Source organism: Nymphalis io, chromosome 21, assembly GCF_905147045.1.
Source record: "Nymphalis io chromosome 21, ilAglIoxx1.1, whole genome shotgun sequence".
Taxonomy (NCBI): Eukaryota; Metazoa; Arthropoda; class Insecta; order Lepidoptera; family Nymphalidae; genus Nymphalis; species Nymphalis io.
In genome coordinates this window covers 2,924,623-2,941,686 of record NC_065908.1, presented here as the reverse complement: position 1 = coordinate 2,941,686, position 17,064 = coordinate 2,924,623, and the positions used below count along the sequence as shown (strand labels likewise).

Genomic DNA, 17,064 nt, shown 5'->3' with positions numbered 1-17,064 from the left:
GTGTAACGCTTCTATATTGAATAATGATTTTTGACTTTGACTTTGATTATACTGATATATTTCATTATATTTAATATTACTTGATTTTTGGTATGCATTACTTTTTTTTGATTTGGCTGTTGTAGATACTCAACCAAGATTCAGATCGATTGATGAAAAATGGTTCAACGTATTAAATACGAACAAAATAATAATTCTATTTATACATTTTCATAACTTGTATAACTTTTCCCATTCAAGTGTCATCTTGTTAAAAATAAAACAAAATTTAATATCTCATGTTAAATATTTTATTTTCATAACTCATTACGTGATGACAACACAGCTTCTATACTACAACATGATTATAATTACATTACTTGTAACATTCACTACATTATATTCGTACATATATAATACGCATTTAAACGCACACAAGCAGCTTATTTAACGATAATTTTATAAAATAAAATTTTACAAAATCCATCTTTCTCAACCGGAGTTTTGATATAAAGAGTGTTTTATTTTATTTTATTTCTAATATAAGATACCAATTTATTCATAAGCTTTACTTTGTATACTTCACGCTTAATTATAAATTGCTTAAACAATTGACAGTATATATTATAAATGTTGAAAAACTACACTATATTATAATTTTACGTATACTATCCATTTATACTATTTTTTATAGAGTTTTGCGTCAACATCTATTCTATTTGATATTCGAAATAAACTCTTAAGCAATTTATTTAAGGTCTAAATTTATTTGCGTTAAATACATTCCAATTTGTGGACGAATTACGATATTTTTTTAACTATATATTACATATATATACATTCTCATTATATAACATTTACAAGTAATTTTAGCGAAGATTTCATTAGAATATTAATAAGCTTTTTTTATTATGACAACATTTGCCTACTGTATTTTTTTTTCATAAAACAATATGTCATGAAAGTTTTCATTATATTATTGGGGATATTGTCTATAAAATTGACGTTTTACAACTACTCAAAAGCGTTTTCTACTGCGTATTAATACAGTCGAAACATTCAAAAACTTTATTAATACGTTACAATAATATAATAATGTTTTTAGATAAAAATATTTCTTTTAGAACACATCTAATTTTGAAAATCGAATAATCATTTGGTAACAATATAATTTTCTTTGTTGTTTTGTATTTTAATTTAAACAAATTTTAAATGAACATAACGCATTCATTTTTATAGGACAATTGGTCTAAGATAATATTTTGTATTTCAGTACCAAGTGACCAAGTTTAGTTGTTAGTTCAATGAGAGCATTGCCAAGTCTTCCGCACTTCTATACCGCATACTGTGTTCTCTGGGCCACTGAGTTGCTGTGGATAAAATAAAGAATAAGTATTGGACTTAGGATTATTACAGCAAAAATTTATTTTTTAATTTACGAATTGCAAAATGATCTCATTTCTATTTAGATCTGACATATGTCATCTGTTGGCATAACACTTACATAAACCTATACATAAGGTTTTGGAAAATCAATTTAGAGATATTAATTAACATAACCCGCATTGGAGCAGCGTGGTGGAATAAGCTCCAAACCTTCTCCTCAACAAGAGGTGAGGAGGCCTTTAGCCCAGCAGTGGGACATTCACAGGCTGTTACGGAATTAACATAAAATTATGCAATCCTAATCATAAATATATCTAACTATCCTATTTTATACGACTTAAATGAAGCCTTTACTTAAGTTAATAAAAAAAATATTATAAAATTCTCAGTATCAAACTAAGCGATATGTCCATATGTTATACAAAAAAATTACAGTTTTTGTATAACACTTTTAAGTTTTAAAAACAAGAAAATAATAATTATAAAAAAATGTATCAATAAGTCAATTTCTAGATCGATTTCGTGAAATTGGTTTTGATTTCGACGTAATATAGAAATCGTTTCATATAAACAACTTCAGCAGATTTCTTTAGATATTTTCCTCTGCAAAGTCTACTTGAATAAAGTGAATTTCAAAGTTACACTACGTTCATATTATTGTCAATAGCTATCATTATGTCGATTATCTAAATTTAATACGCAATTATTACCATATGTTGGATAAACACATATCAAATAATGATGCTTATTTATGACAACAAATTAATTGTTTTTTTTTATACATATAAGTTCTCATATACATGCCGAGATGGCCCAGTGGTAAGAACGCGTGAATCTTAACCGATGATCGTGGGTTCAAACCCGGGCAAGCACCTCTGAATTTTCATATACTTAATTTGTTATTATAATTCATTTCGTGCTTTACGGTTAAGGTAAACATCGTGAGAAAACTTGCATGTGTCTAATTTCACTGAAATTCTACCACCTGTGTACTCCACCAACCCGCATTGGAGCAGCGTGATGGAATAAGCTCCAAACCTTCTCCTCAAAAAAGGGAGAGGAGGCCTTAGCCCAGCAGTGGGACATTCACAGGCTTGTACGATTACGATACGATCTTATATAAAATACTCTTGAAATACAATTAATTTTAGATAACGACGAAATTATACTGATAATATTCGAAACTGCTTCTAATACTGACGTCAATTATTTCATACGTTTCGAATTTATAATTTAAATAATAATAAAAAAGAGTTGTAACTGCAATTATTGTAATAAGTTATTTTAAGTGATATACTTACAATATACTTACGATATTGGTAACTCTACCGCTTAGGTCTTCAAAGTTATTTCATTATATCATCTTATTCTAATGTATTCGTTAGGTAATATGACAATTTATTAAGAAAATATGTATCATATTTAAGTGGTTAAGAACACATTTCGTAAATGCAATAATATCTACATCAATAATATGTAAGATAAAATTAACAATAGGCTTTTCAGTTCAAGATATATTTTTACTATAAAGCTTATTAAACTTAGAATCGAAAAAGGCACAGCTAATAAAAAAACACATGTTAACAAACACACACAATTATATGATGATATTTGTTCTATTCTTATTTACTATTTAATCTATATATCTCTGTGGAGTATATTGTGTATAATTGTCGTTAAAGAGATAGTCGTGAATAACTGCAACAAAGCTAATGTCTGCTATTTATCGAAATAATTGTTTTCGCAAACGAAGAGATAAAAATAATAGCTTAACATTGGTTTATTGGTATAAGCCTAATCGAATAAAGTATATTTTTACTTGATAACTCGAAAATTGTATACATTCCATTCGATATTATTAAAAAAATACATTCAAATTGTATTTTCACATCCAAAAAATGCTAAATATCGTCAACGTGCGTTGTTTCGATCAATATTTATAGGAGTGAAAATGACAGTTTATAATTTATCGGATTTGTTAAAATATATATAAATATTTATTTTACACGTGTGTACGTGTAAATAAGTACAGGTAATAATTTACTACCATCAGTTATTTTTTTTATACTATAGGTAGGCGGACGAGCATATGGGTCACCTGATGGTAAGTGGTCAGCAACGCCCATAGACATTGACATTGTGAGACATGTTAACCATCGCTTACATCGCCAATGCGCCACCAGCATTGGAAAAAAAGACGTTATTTCCCTTGTGCCTGTAATTACACTGGCTCACTCACCTTTTAAACCGAACACAGCAATACCAAGTACTTACAAGCGGTTTTGCGGTAGAATATCTGACAAGTGGGTGAATATTCTGACATTACATGAGCTATTCTAATGTCAAACATAAATACCTACTTTGTATTCTTGTTTAAAGGGTGAGCCATTGTTATTTCATGCGCTAGACATTTAATATCTTAGATACTATGCTTGACTGCGCGTTAAAAGTTTATACATTATGATTTAAGTTGACAACACATGGTCATGTCCAGCGGTTTGTTCGTTTGCTTTAAAAAAAAATCTAATTCGTGGCAGTAATGTGTCGCGGGAAATATGTAGGGATCTTTGTAGGATCTCATACTGTATACTTTCTCAAATCACCAAAGAGTAAATATACACGTCAAATGCATTTTCAAGTTAAAAGTATCTTACACCTTTCAAGTAAAAAGTATCTTACACCTTTCAAGTAAAAAGTATCTTCACTATTTTATTTGTTTAAGGAAGATAGGCGAGCAAATTAATCTGATGCTAAGTTTATTGACTCCGGCATTATGCTAAGCTGCTTCATATATAAAAGAGCTGTCAACATCTAACTATACAATATATACATTAAGTTTCGTATCATTCATGCCCGTAGTTCCACTCGCTCACTCACTTCCCAGCCCGCATCAGCAATGCAAATTATTATTAATATTTGCCAGAATAATAATTAAGAAGTACATGTTGTCTACACTTGACTTTCACAAAGCTCTAACACGGAGAGATAAAAAGTTCCAATATTATCGTTGAAACGGCGTTCATATTAATTACAAAACGCGTGATAATATTCCATCGTGATTAATAATATTATGACAACCGAAACTAATTTGTGAAAACATTCAACGTACACAAGCGATATTGAAATTTTTAAACAATAATTTCACATGAGCTTATACTGTGTAAAACGATGGTGTCCAGATTAATTTATATTTTCAAAACTTGGTATAATTCTGAGTATTAATATGTTTTAAAGCGTTAAGTTTGCTACATTAACGCTACATAAGTATATATATATGTGATAATCGTTCAGCAGAAAAAATCCTTTATATCATAATGAAATCATTAATTACTAGGTGCTAGAGCTTTGTGCAAGCCACTGGGTAAATACCACATAATTATTACAAATTTTACTCCCAAACAGCAATACTTAGTATTTTTTTGTCCCGGTTTGAAGGGTCAATGAGTCAGTGTGGCTACAGGCAAAAGGAACATCAGAGGAGTAAGGAATATTTTTTTTTTTTTTTATAGAATAGGAAGGCGGACGAGCATATGGGCCACCTGATGGTAAGTGGTCACCAACGCTCTTAGACATTGGCATTGTAAGAAATGTCAACCATCGCTTACATATCCAATGCGCCACCAACCTTGGGAACTAAGATTTTATGTCCCTTGTGCCTGTAATTACACTGGCTCACTCACCCTTCAAACCGGAACACAACAATATTAAGTATTGCTGTTTTGCGGTAGAATATCTGATGAGTGGTGGTACCCAGACGAGCTTGCACAAAGCCCTACCACCAGTATTAATAATATATATATATATATATATATATATATGATAATTTCTTACAGAACGAATGTCTAGTCTGTGGTGACATTTATCATCAGGTGGAATATTTGCTAGTCTGTGTACCTACATTAAATAAATAATAATAATAAAAAAGCAATTATTGTCGCGCAACATAAAAAAAATTGTGCATGCAATTAATTAAGTTACATTCATTTTGTAAATTTTATTACATATTTAATTGCTACAAAGGTAGTTCAATTCTCATACTTACACGGAACGTTATTAGAAAATCTGCAAAAGTGTATTATGTAAAAGTGTATATTAGTGTGTGGGCATACCGTAGAAATATAAGCTATTTCGTTCAGCGTAAGCGTAAAAACATGCTGAAATTTGGCTTTTACACAAGTCGCGATAATAGATTTGTACCACCCAGCGCTTTATCATGCACTCTAAGCGCTTAACCGCGCAAACTGGTTAATACAAAAAGGCGCGAAATAATCTAACCGTGTAGACGGGCTTAAAGATACCTATTTTTTGTGACATGCTCTCTTTGGTGCACCCTTTCGTTTGCATGCAATACTTTTTTTCGAACGTGCTTTGCGGGAATAACGTGCTGAAAATAAAAGGTATTTAATACATATTTATTATAGAAAATAATAACTTTACTTGCAGAAACACGAAATATTATGTGAGTGGTTTAAAGAATGAGTTTTAGTGTTTTACGAAATGAATAGAACGTGCAATTAGATCCATTATATAACAGCAATAATAAGGGAATAATTTCGTCTTGATATTCATATTGATAACAGTTTTCTATTTGTTACACAGCTGATGTATCATCCTAAGATCTAAGAATCTGGTTCGGCCATGCTTTTGGCAATGGGCCAATGATAGCTGTGTTAGAAGATCTTATAACTTGTACAACTACAAGATTTTTTTTATTGATATTTCAGTAATAAGGATGAAGATAATGCTTAACTGTTTTTTGTTCTTATCGTGCAAGAAGTCGTGAAAAATAAATTCGTACATTTGTATAAATAATACGATCATTCCAAACATATATTGAACATTTAACATTCCAGTTTGTTAAATCTAAACAAAATGAATCAAATTCATGCTCATATTGAAAGTATTTTTTTTTTAATACCTGTATAGTGCATGTTGCGATACATGTCAGGGCAATTGCTTGATACCTGCAAAAGAAAGTGTAATTATATATCATAAGACAGAACCAATGTCCCAAAACGCAAACTTTATGCTAAATGTTATTATAAAAGTAGCTTATTATAAAGTTTACACAATAATAATATTATGTATTATAATAATTTATTATATTGGTTGGGCCGATAAAAAGTTACCGGAGTTTATCTAGCCTGCCTTGTAATGGTTTTTTCTGGCCCAGAATAGGCCAGAATAACTTACCATATTTAATGGTGACGGAGAGAATAAAACTGATATAAAATGTACTGTGGCATAGTTGCCTTATAAAATAAGACGAATCATTTCGTAACAGTATCTATTAACAATAATATGATAATAAAGAGCCGGTTGGCGTGGTTGGTAGATACTTGCCTTTCACGCCGAAGGTTGTGGGTTCGATTCCCACCCACGACAGACATTTGTGTGCATGAACATGTCTGTTTGTCCTGAGTTTGGGTGGAATTATCTATATAAGTATGCATTTTCAAAAGAAAAGTAGTATATGTAGTATATCAGTTGTCTGGTTTCCATAGCACAAGCTTTGTACAAGCTTAATTTGGGATCAGATGGCCGTGTGTGAAAAATGTCCCAGGATATTATTATTATTATATATTTGTGGAAAGGGCGATTGAGAGAACCTTTCTTTTATACTTAGTTCTCTTTTCTCATTTTTTGAGTCTATTATTTTTTCTTGTAAATATTATATGGTGTTAAATAATTAAATATAAATATAATCTACATAATTTAATCAGTCAGTTTCAAAAGTAAAATAACCATGTAATTGAAGAAGAATTTATATACAAATAACTATCTCTAGCTGAATGGTAGCTAGAAACCGCAGAGCGCCGTGTTAAGTTAATTAATTGAGTCTCCCAAATTATATTTTGTATTGTGACTAACAACGAAGGAACTAAGCCTGAGATGCTAGCAATTTCCACAAGAGACAACATTAAAAGCAATTTGATAACAGTTAAAGAAATTCGTTTGTGTTATTATGAAAACTTAAATATATAAAAAGTGTAATTGTTTATTATTTTATTATGTACAAAATAAACGTTGCCTAAAATTTATTTTGTTAACTTTTCAGTATAATCATACTGAAAACTTAACAAAATAATTAATAATAATAATAATATCCTGGGACATTTTTCACACACGGCCATCTGTTTTTTTTTTTTTATATAGAATAGGAAGGTGGACGAGCATATGGGCAACCTGATAGTAAGTGGTCACCAAACGCCCTTAGACATTGGCATTCTAAGAAATGTCAACCATCGCTTATAGACAATGCGCCACCAACCTTGGGAACTAAGATTTTATGTCCCTTGTGCCTGTAATTACACTGGCTCACTCACCCTTCAAACCGGAACACAACAATATCAAGTATTGCTGTTTTGCGGTAGAATATCTGATGAGTGGGTGGTACCTACCCAGACGAGCTTGCACAAAGCCCTACCACCAGTAAATTAAGCTTGTATAAAGCCCAAATTAAGCTTGTATAAAGCTTGTGCTATGGAAACCAGACAACTGATATACTATATATAATACTTTTCGTTTGTAAATACATACTTATATAGATAATTACACCCAGACTCAGGACAAAGAGACATGTTCATGCACACTAATTTTTGTCCTGGGTGGGAATCGAACCCACAACCTTCGGCGTGAAGAAGCAAGTATCTACCGACCACGCCAACCGGCTCGTCATTATAATCATAATAGATTAATTAATTATTGTAATATCTGATACTTGATTTACAGCTTGTTATGTGACAATTGTGTATGATGTCCGAAATCCATTTCAAGCTACAATAAACGTTTTGTCTATAATATTAATAATGACACCCTGACTCCTTGATCGATTTCGGCTATGGTTCCAAGATTATGTTTTAGAGAAGTGCGCATTTTAGTATAGTGCACATGTGTGTGTGTGTAAACACAAGTGTACTCTTGTAATACTTTGGGACATTTGACAAGAACAGAAAGTATTTTATCACTAAATATAAATCCGGTAATTAGTTTCAATTTACAAAAAACTAACTATAATATAAAACCAAGTGGAAATACTAATGAAGACAAAGGTCGCTGAAAAATATAATGAGATAACTACGACGCATTATGAATTAAAGTTAATATTAAAGTAATTAGCACGAAGGGTTTTATCCCGTACATGCTAATTAGAAAATTTCAACAAAGACCTCTGTAACAACAATCTTCAAGATGTCATGAGCTAGATACATAATAAAAGAAAATGCAAATTAAAAAAGTGATATTTGTCAAGAGTAGAAATCTTTAGTAGAAACGCATCATTTTAATGTCAAGTAGTTAAGATAAATTTTGCGCTGGTGCAATTTATTTTGTTATATATTAGTATGATTACTTTATTTATATTATCACTAGCTTCCGCTCGTGCCTTCACCCGGGTTAAAAGGTTGGGTTTTGTTAGGTATACAAACTTGTATTTTATCGCCATATTTATTTAATTTCATTATTTTTGAAGTGAAAACATCTCTAGGCGCATTGCGCTGGCTTATCGTAGGGGATAGATCGTGGCTTTGCGTCACTGACATGCCAATATTAATATAATGGAATCGTTGAAAGTATAAATAATTTAAGTATCGTGGAAATTAATGAGGATAATAATGACTGAAATTGATGTAAATACTAAAGTATATTTTTTTTTTATAGAATAGGAAGGTGGACGAGCATATGGGCCACCTGATGGTAAGTGGTCACCAAACGCCCTTAGACATTGGCATTGTAAGAAATGTCAACCATCGCTTATAGCCAATGCGCCACCAATCTTGGGAACTAAGATTTTATGTCCCTTGTGCCTGTAATTACACTGGCTCACTCACCCTTCAAACCGGAACACAACAATATCAAGTATTGCTGTTTTGCGGTAGAATATCTGATGAGTGGGTGGTACCTACCCAGACGAGCTTGCACGAAGCCCTACCACCAGTAATAATATACAAATAATATATGTTTATTTTAAATATTATTTATTTAAATTAAGCTGTATTAATACTTTGTACCGAGTTTGCGACATACTGTGTATTTTGGTAATAATAATGAATAGCTTTGTTATAAAAAGATTAAAGTTTATTACTTGGAGTGCCAATAGATGTAGAAATTAAACAAATATATATTTAACAGTTTCAAGTTTTCCCTTCTATCGGCAGTCAATATTACTGCCTTTTTCACTTTTTCTTATTATTATTTTTCTTTTTTATTGATTTGGTCCGCAATATGATGTATTGATGCCAATATACTTTTTTTTTATTCTATCATTAAACACAAAAAGTAATTGTCTAATAGGTACATTTTCTTAATAATATTTTTTTTCCTTCAAAAATATATGCGTACTAACTTATATGGTAATCGGTAAAACAGTGTGAAAGTCTTTTAAACTCAAAAAGATAAACCAACGCTCATATACATAAATACCAAAATCCTGTACACAATAACCACGTATTGATAAAATAATACACGAGGAAATTAAATATCACCTTAGCTGATAGCTTTTCGTGGCATTCCACTTAATTTCTCAAAACCACAACGTTATCTAGAACTGAATGAATGGGTGTTACTAAACACAAATAAACACAATGCGGGGTTCGGTTTGAACCTACTCGTATTCAACTCGCTGATAACAGGTTAGAAGTTTTTATGGTCCATCAATCTTATAAACAAGGAAAGGAGCTAGTGTTGTGTATTGGATTTAATAGTAATGGAATTTGAAATAAGATTTGTTCACTTTAAAAATATAACGACGTATATTACCTGGATACGTGAAATGAAGGATATATGAGTTAATATTTTGAGCATTTTTAATTTAGTAATAAATTGATATTTTTGTTGTGAAATACTACTGGCAGCTATGAGGACGAGACCAGTTGGTGGGGTTGAGGTTTCATCAATTTCCGTAACGGCAGACGACGGTATAATATTGTTATAATAATAATAATAACAAATGATTATTTTAGTAATGAACTTATATGATTTTATTGATTCTACTCCTATTAATGTATTGGTTTTATATATTTATAAATTATTTTAATGTTTTACTTCAGCTGGTCGTCGCTTGCCAGCCTCTAAGTTATTAAAACATTTTGGTAGTTACCTATTAATTCGTATTATCTACTTTTACTCTGTTTTGATATTTGAAAAGTGAGCCAGTGTAAATGACATCACTTCTAAGTTACTATAGTTCCGGTGCTCGTTTTGGGAGCGGTTTACACGGGAAATTGTGTCAAAGTCTATGATCGAAGGAAGATTAAATCCTACCCGCATTCATAAAAAGGCAATAAAAAAACACATTTTTAAAATAAGCCTTCTGCAATATTAAAGGCAATAAATTTACTGGTGGTAGGGCTTCGTGCAAGCTCGTCTGGGTAGGTACCACCCACTCATCAGATATTCTACCGCAAAACAGCAATACTTGATATTGTTGTGTTCCGGTTTGAAGGATGAGTGAGCCAGTGTAATTACAGGCACAAGGGACATAAAATCTTAGTTCCCAAGGTTGGTGGCGCATTGGCTATAAGCGATGGTTGACATTTCTTAGAATGCCAATGTCTAAGGGCGTTTGGTGACCACTTACCATCAGGTGGCCCATATGCTCGTCCACCTTCCTATTCTATAAAAAAAAAAAATAAAAAAAAAAAAAAAACTAAAATAAATAAAACTAATAAGATACAAAGTAAGTGTAAGTTCTTATAAAGAAGGATCAGGTATCCTACATCATACATTATTTACTTCCTCGTTCTGTGTGTAATGAAATACATAACAAATGTTACAATTATAGTCTTGAATCTTGATATGTCTGAGCGGTTACCAATATGACTTTACCGATCTGTACTTTCCGAATGTGTCACAAAAGGTATTAGACAACTAGTATGTATTGGTAACGCTTGACGATTCATATGTACTTGTAAAAATATATTTGTATAAGAATATTTTAAGTTGATGTACATAAACAAGTTATTTACTTAATCATTTGTTCACACTCCGTTTTTTGCTATTCATCGTTACTAATATTATTTAATTTATTACGTATTAAATACTCAACCGATCATCATGAAATTTTGCATACACGTTTTCAAAGGTATCAAAAATATATACATACGGGCATTCCTTGCTTGTTAAAGTTGATGTTCGTGCGCACGGTGCGGTGATGAAGCGGCTGGACAGGCCTGGCGTTGTTACCGAGTGGCGCTTTTGGAGTCAGCTGGGATCCTTGCATTAGGCGTCGTATTGCGTACATCTAAACAATGGTAAACTGTATTACTTTGTTTATCTATTGATAATAGGTAGAATATTTGCAAATGGACCACCTGGTGGTAGGTTATCACCGCCGCACATTGACACTGTATGCAATATTAACCATCCTATTATATTATGCCCCGTGCCAAATTACATTGCCTCATTCCCCTTCAAATCGGAACACAATAATACCAATTATTATTGCTGCTTGGCGGTAGAGCATGTGTGGATGGTACCATACCACATATATACTACAAAGTAAAAGCCTTAGTGTTTGAACAGTTGCACTCTTTTATTACATCACTTAATTTTTTCAGGAGTAATTTTTTTTGTATATAACATTAGTATAAAGTTATGTTATAGTATTACGTTTGTCTGTCTGCACAAAATAAATCTCATAACAAGGATCAACGATATTAATATTTCTCCGCAGAATGAAATACAATCTAAGGGTCAATTAATAAAAATAAAATATAAATACGGGAATAATAATAAAAATAAAATAGTTAAGCCCTTAATTATAAAAACCAGTATGCCTTTGAAATTAATGAACACTGAATTTTCATACTAGTAGGTAACTTAAGGATATAAATACAATTGTTGTTATATTAAACAAATCAAGGAAATTCATACAAGTCTTTCAAATTCAAACTTCGCAATGTTAAATTTTGTAACTTATGCACTAGTTCATTACTTATTTATTAAGGATTTCCAATAAAGGATACACACTTACGAGTACATTATATCGTGGAATAGTGTTTTAAAATATGTGTGCTCCCTTAATAAATAATGACTAAACAGAAATTAGAAAAATATATTAAATGTCTCCTAAGCTTCATATTAATGTTTATTTTAACAAGTATATTAATATATAACAAAACTAACCTCTTGCTTAGATATATAGATAGGTTTATTGAATATGATCCATACAGCTGTCTCCCAGCAACCCGGGTGGGTAGTAGAACCTTCATACGTCAAATACTGCTGGGTATTGGGTAGTAAGGAACTGAGAGGTAGGTGTTTGATCGGGTATGAACTACCTGAAAATAGTTATAATAAATAGTGGGTTTTTAAAATGTAGGCTGTTCATTATTGTTTTTAAATAATTAGTTAAGTAGTAGCTTGTTAATATTCCACCGCTGGACAAAACTCCTCTTTAGGAGAATATTTTATATGTATTCAAGCCGTGACAGAATTTCTTCCGGGACGTGTAGGTTTCCTTAGGATGCTTTCATTCACCACTGAACACGAAATAGAAATTAAGCATTTGAATTGATTATCCGAATTCAACCTACGATCATCTGTTCAGGTGTAAGATAGGAAAAAACGGTTTATTCAAATGCGATTTTGTATACGCGCTAAAATGTTAATTGCCAAAATTCAAAACAATAATTATATGGTAATTTGCAAATCATGAAACGAAAAAAAATAAGCATATTATCATGTAATAATAGATATTTAAATAATACGAATAACTTTGCGAAATCGTAGGTCTTTTTTTCGATCTGTCTAGTTGCTGTTGGCCATAGAGGCCTCTACAGCGTCACCGGGTGGGCGGGCGAGTTGAATTCAGTCGGATGTTGGGAGCCACTCAAGGGGCTCAAGAGAAACGGACATCCTAAAGGTGCCTCCTGTGAGGTCGAACCTCGGCTTAGGACGCCGTTGAAGTCGGAAGGGAAGGACGTGTGCATTTTACCGCTGTTATACACTTAAGCGTCGACGGGTCGTAATGAATGAGGGTCGTCGACCCCGCCGGCGGGGTCGGCGTGTGTTTGTGATGATTGCGTTGAAGGTCTGTGTTTACCTCTGAACATCACTTTGTTAAAAGCGCTCGTTATAAGACGCAGTTCCTTGTTCGTTGGTTCTCCGATCTAGAAAAAAAATATGTTGGAATGTTAAGTTGAGGCAAATCAGACGTAAATAAATTGTTTATTGTTTGTATATTTCTAATTTAAAAAGAATATAATAATGCTGCGCTATACATATATAAATATTGACAAATATATATAATTTATAAAGCGCTTATATTTCAGCATTTTAAATTTAGAATGATAATCTTGACATTTTAATATGCTACAAGTATAACCCAAATAATATTATTTAGATATGCAACAACCCTTACGAATATACAATAACAAGTCAAGCATTCATTTAATTACCACGCGGTCATGATTTATACGAACTGCTATTATATATAATTTCAATACATGTTAGATAATAATATTTAAAAGATTATTTGACTAAATGATTTTTTAACTGTGACAACTGTCTGACATATAATACAAAACTTATGAGTAATGCTTAAATAATTTAATAAAGCGGTATTCAATTATTTAATTAACAACATCCAACAGAACTGGTCATTCTTACGGGCCATGACACATGATGCTTAAATTAATCAAATAATATTAACAGAACAGGATGTATATGTATATACAAATTAATATTTAAAAATTATTCAAATGAAAATAGATATACTGTGCTTATATTGTTACACAGTCATCCAATCCTAAACTATGTTAAAATTATATGTCACTAACTCTTTGGGAAGTTAGTTATAAATCAATTACAAAATTCAACCTCTACAAATATTGCCCAAAGCGAGTGCATAAGTTAATAACTTGGTAAAAAGTTACTGCACAAATCACGACCGCGTAGAATCGTGATAAGAATGGTCAGCTTTAATATGCTGAGCATGTAATTAATTGTTATTGCTTCAAGTTAATATTTTAATTACTTACTTGAACCATTAGTGAGATGCCCACCACTCCTTGCGATTTGTGTTGCGCTTCCGACATATTATGGTACAGTTCCTTGTTGAAGCCATAGAGTTGAATCTGTTATATACAACATCCTATTATATAAATGAGATATATTTTCAATAAAGTATATTTCATCCTGTGAAAGTTTTATTTACTTATATTATAGTTGTATATATTATTTATATATTGTGATATATAGAAAGCTAATATGAAATGGCCACATTATGGTTTGACCAATGTACACCAATACACATAGTACACCAATAAACAGACTCACTCACTCTCCTAACTTATATTATAAATTAAGGTAGAATTAATAAAATGGATGCGTGGTACAAGGTGCATGGATAGTGAATGAGTACAATGATGATTATGATGGATTCAGGGCGATTTTGCCAGTGACTATTCACTATAGAAGTTGGCCAACTTAGCGGGACATATAATATTGCACAAGTGTGTGCGCAAACACAAGTGCACGCTCAATTCCCTCAGTCTCATAATCCGATGGGCTGGCAGATCCTACTCGATTGGAACGAGTTCACGCGCAGGACCAACGGCTTTTCGGGCTCTCTGAGGCATGGGAGTGTAAATATTGCCAGTTCCCAGATGTGCTTCGGATGTGCTACCGTGAAATTCTCGACAGAAAAATCCAAGAAATTTGAACCCAAGACCGCGAGATTTGAGGCCAAATAAGCTAGTCACTAGTCTAGGCTATGTAACAATATTAAAAACTGTTGTTTACACATATCACATACTCACAGACGCAGACACACGTAGCCACAGAAACAAAAACAACACAAGTAAATTATGAGCACTATATTCAATATACCCACATTTATATAAAAAACAATTACCATAGTACTAAATACCTGTAATTTAGTTTTCGTAATATTTATTATAATGTAGATTAAATAACATATTTTCGATCAATGTTAAACTTAATAACAAAACATAAGATACCGAATTATGATGATGAAACTTAGGACTATCTTAAATTAGATATCTCGAGAACAATCGCGTTCAAACAAGTTGGTTTAAATAGACTTAAGTTAGCAAGTTTGTCTCCCCGGAGACCAATAACGACTCTGTAATGACAGCTACTCTGAAGTGATAATTTGCGATAAAACTGATTTCAAATCTTGACTTCTTTTATAACATAATGATATTTAGTATCTATGGTCATATATTAATAGTTTACCTTAGTACAAATTAAATCAAATACTGTATAGAATAAAGGTGATATCTAAGAAAGGATGATGTCCTCCTGACCGATTTCGACGACGGCGGCCAATCGCAAGAGAGACAAGCCAACTGTTCTGGACATATTATAGTACACAAGTGTGTGCGCAATATAGGTGTACTCTCTATTCCCTCACTTTTATAATCCGATGGGTCATCAAATCCGAATTCAGCCGGCTTTAAGTGCTTTCCGAGGCACGGGTTTGTACATAGATTCAACTTCCAGACTCCGAGCTGCTACTAAGACATTTTCAACGGAAAAACCCAATAACTTTTTACTGACCCAACTTGGGATTTGAGTCCGTGACCTCGAGATATACGGCCTTATATCCAGTCACTAGGCCAAAGAGGCTACCAAAGGGAACGGTAAATAAAATGTTTATAGAGAGATAAAAATAATTACAAAAAGCTATTTTTAAAATTATATCTTTAATAAAACTACAATCGAGAATAAGATAACTATAAATTTTGATGACGAAAAAAAAATCTTAAAAATTAATATATATCTATTAAAAATGAACTACCATAGGAAAATTATAAAGCTTAGTTACTCACTTCTCCTGGAAACGTATGGTGGTCGATCTGATGTTCGGATCCCCTGTTATCATCCAATCCATAGTGAAAGTAAATCTCTTCGAACTGGTATCTATAGGAGAGGGGTCCTCCACTGATGTTGACTTGGTGCTTACTGTCCTTTTCAACTCTGAACACGAGCGATTGACCGGTGTTTTGGAGAACACCACTGACCTGATAAATAAAATTATCAATTTTATTAACAAAGTATTATACCCTTTGAAGTTCTTCTAAATCTCCGCTTAAGAGATAGTCTATTGTGCGTATTATATCATAATACACAAGTGTATATGAAATTGAGTGTCGTGCTTTCGCAGACATGGCTCTATAGCACTGCCAATTTCCTCTCTATAGCACTGCCAACTTTAGGCTTTAATTGAGAACTAGTATTAGCCCTCGGCTCGCTTACGTGTTAGGAAAAAGGGGCGGATATTAAGTTAAAATCAGCCTTTTTTTGTCCTTGGGGCTTAATCTTGCTGTATACCAAATTTTATCAAAATCGGTTCAGTGACTTAGCCTTGAAAGTGACAGACGAGAGAGTTACTTTCGCATTTCATCAGGAATCTAAATTCATATACAGGAATTATAATAAAATATTCATAAAACGAATTACCCACGTTTTTGTTTTTCATACCTAAATCATCATTTACAATTTGTTATCTGTAGGAAATTGAATTTGTATCGAGGGCGCATTACAATCGTCGCGGGGGAAAGGTGGCAGATCCTATCAATCAATGGGCACACCTTGATTAAAACCTGGCAACTTTTGCGCTTTGAGTCGAGATGACATATTGCATGATAACACGCAAGCGTTAAGCCGTGTGATATATTACCAGCTAGAAGTGACATTATATTTATGCAAACTTTAATTAATTTTGATCAAAAT

The 17,064-nt window shown here is 32.2% G+C and overlaps 1 protein-coding gene across 2 annotated transcripts in view; it reads right to left on the bottom strand.

Moving 5' to 3' along the window:
* Positions 1-267: 267 nt before the first annotated feature.
* The window catches only part of LOC126776864 (carbonic anhydrase-related protein 10), a 63,491-nt gene continuing 46,694 nt past the window's right edge, over positions 268-17,064 (bottom strand). Inside the window, exons 5-12 of one of the 2 annotated variants that reach the window (XM_050499706.1) lie at positions 16,161-16,352; positions 14,346-14,441; positions 13,409-13,475; positions 12,490-12,644; positions 11,468-11,605; positions 6,284-6,329; positions 5,664-5,749; positions 268-1,349 (exon numbers count right to left, since the gene is read on the bottom strand). In XM_050499706.1, coding sequence (XP_050355663.1) covers positions 5,664-5,749; positions 6,284-6,329; positions 11,468-11,605; positions 12,490-12,644; positions 13,409-13,475; positions 14,346-14,441; positions 16,161-16,352 — 780 coding nt within the window. In that variant the 3' untranslated portion in view covers positions 268-1,349. The remainder of the gene's footprint in view (positions 1,350-5,663; positions 5,750-6,283; positions 6,330-11,467; positions 11,606-12,489; positions 12,645-13,408; positions 13,476-14,345; positions 14,442-16,160; positions 16,353-17,064) is intronic. The other variant, XM_050499708.1, reaches the window with a different exon arrangement.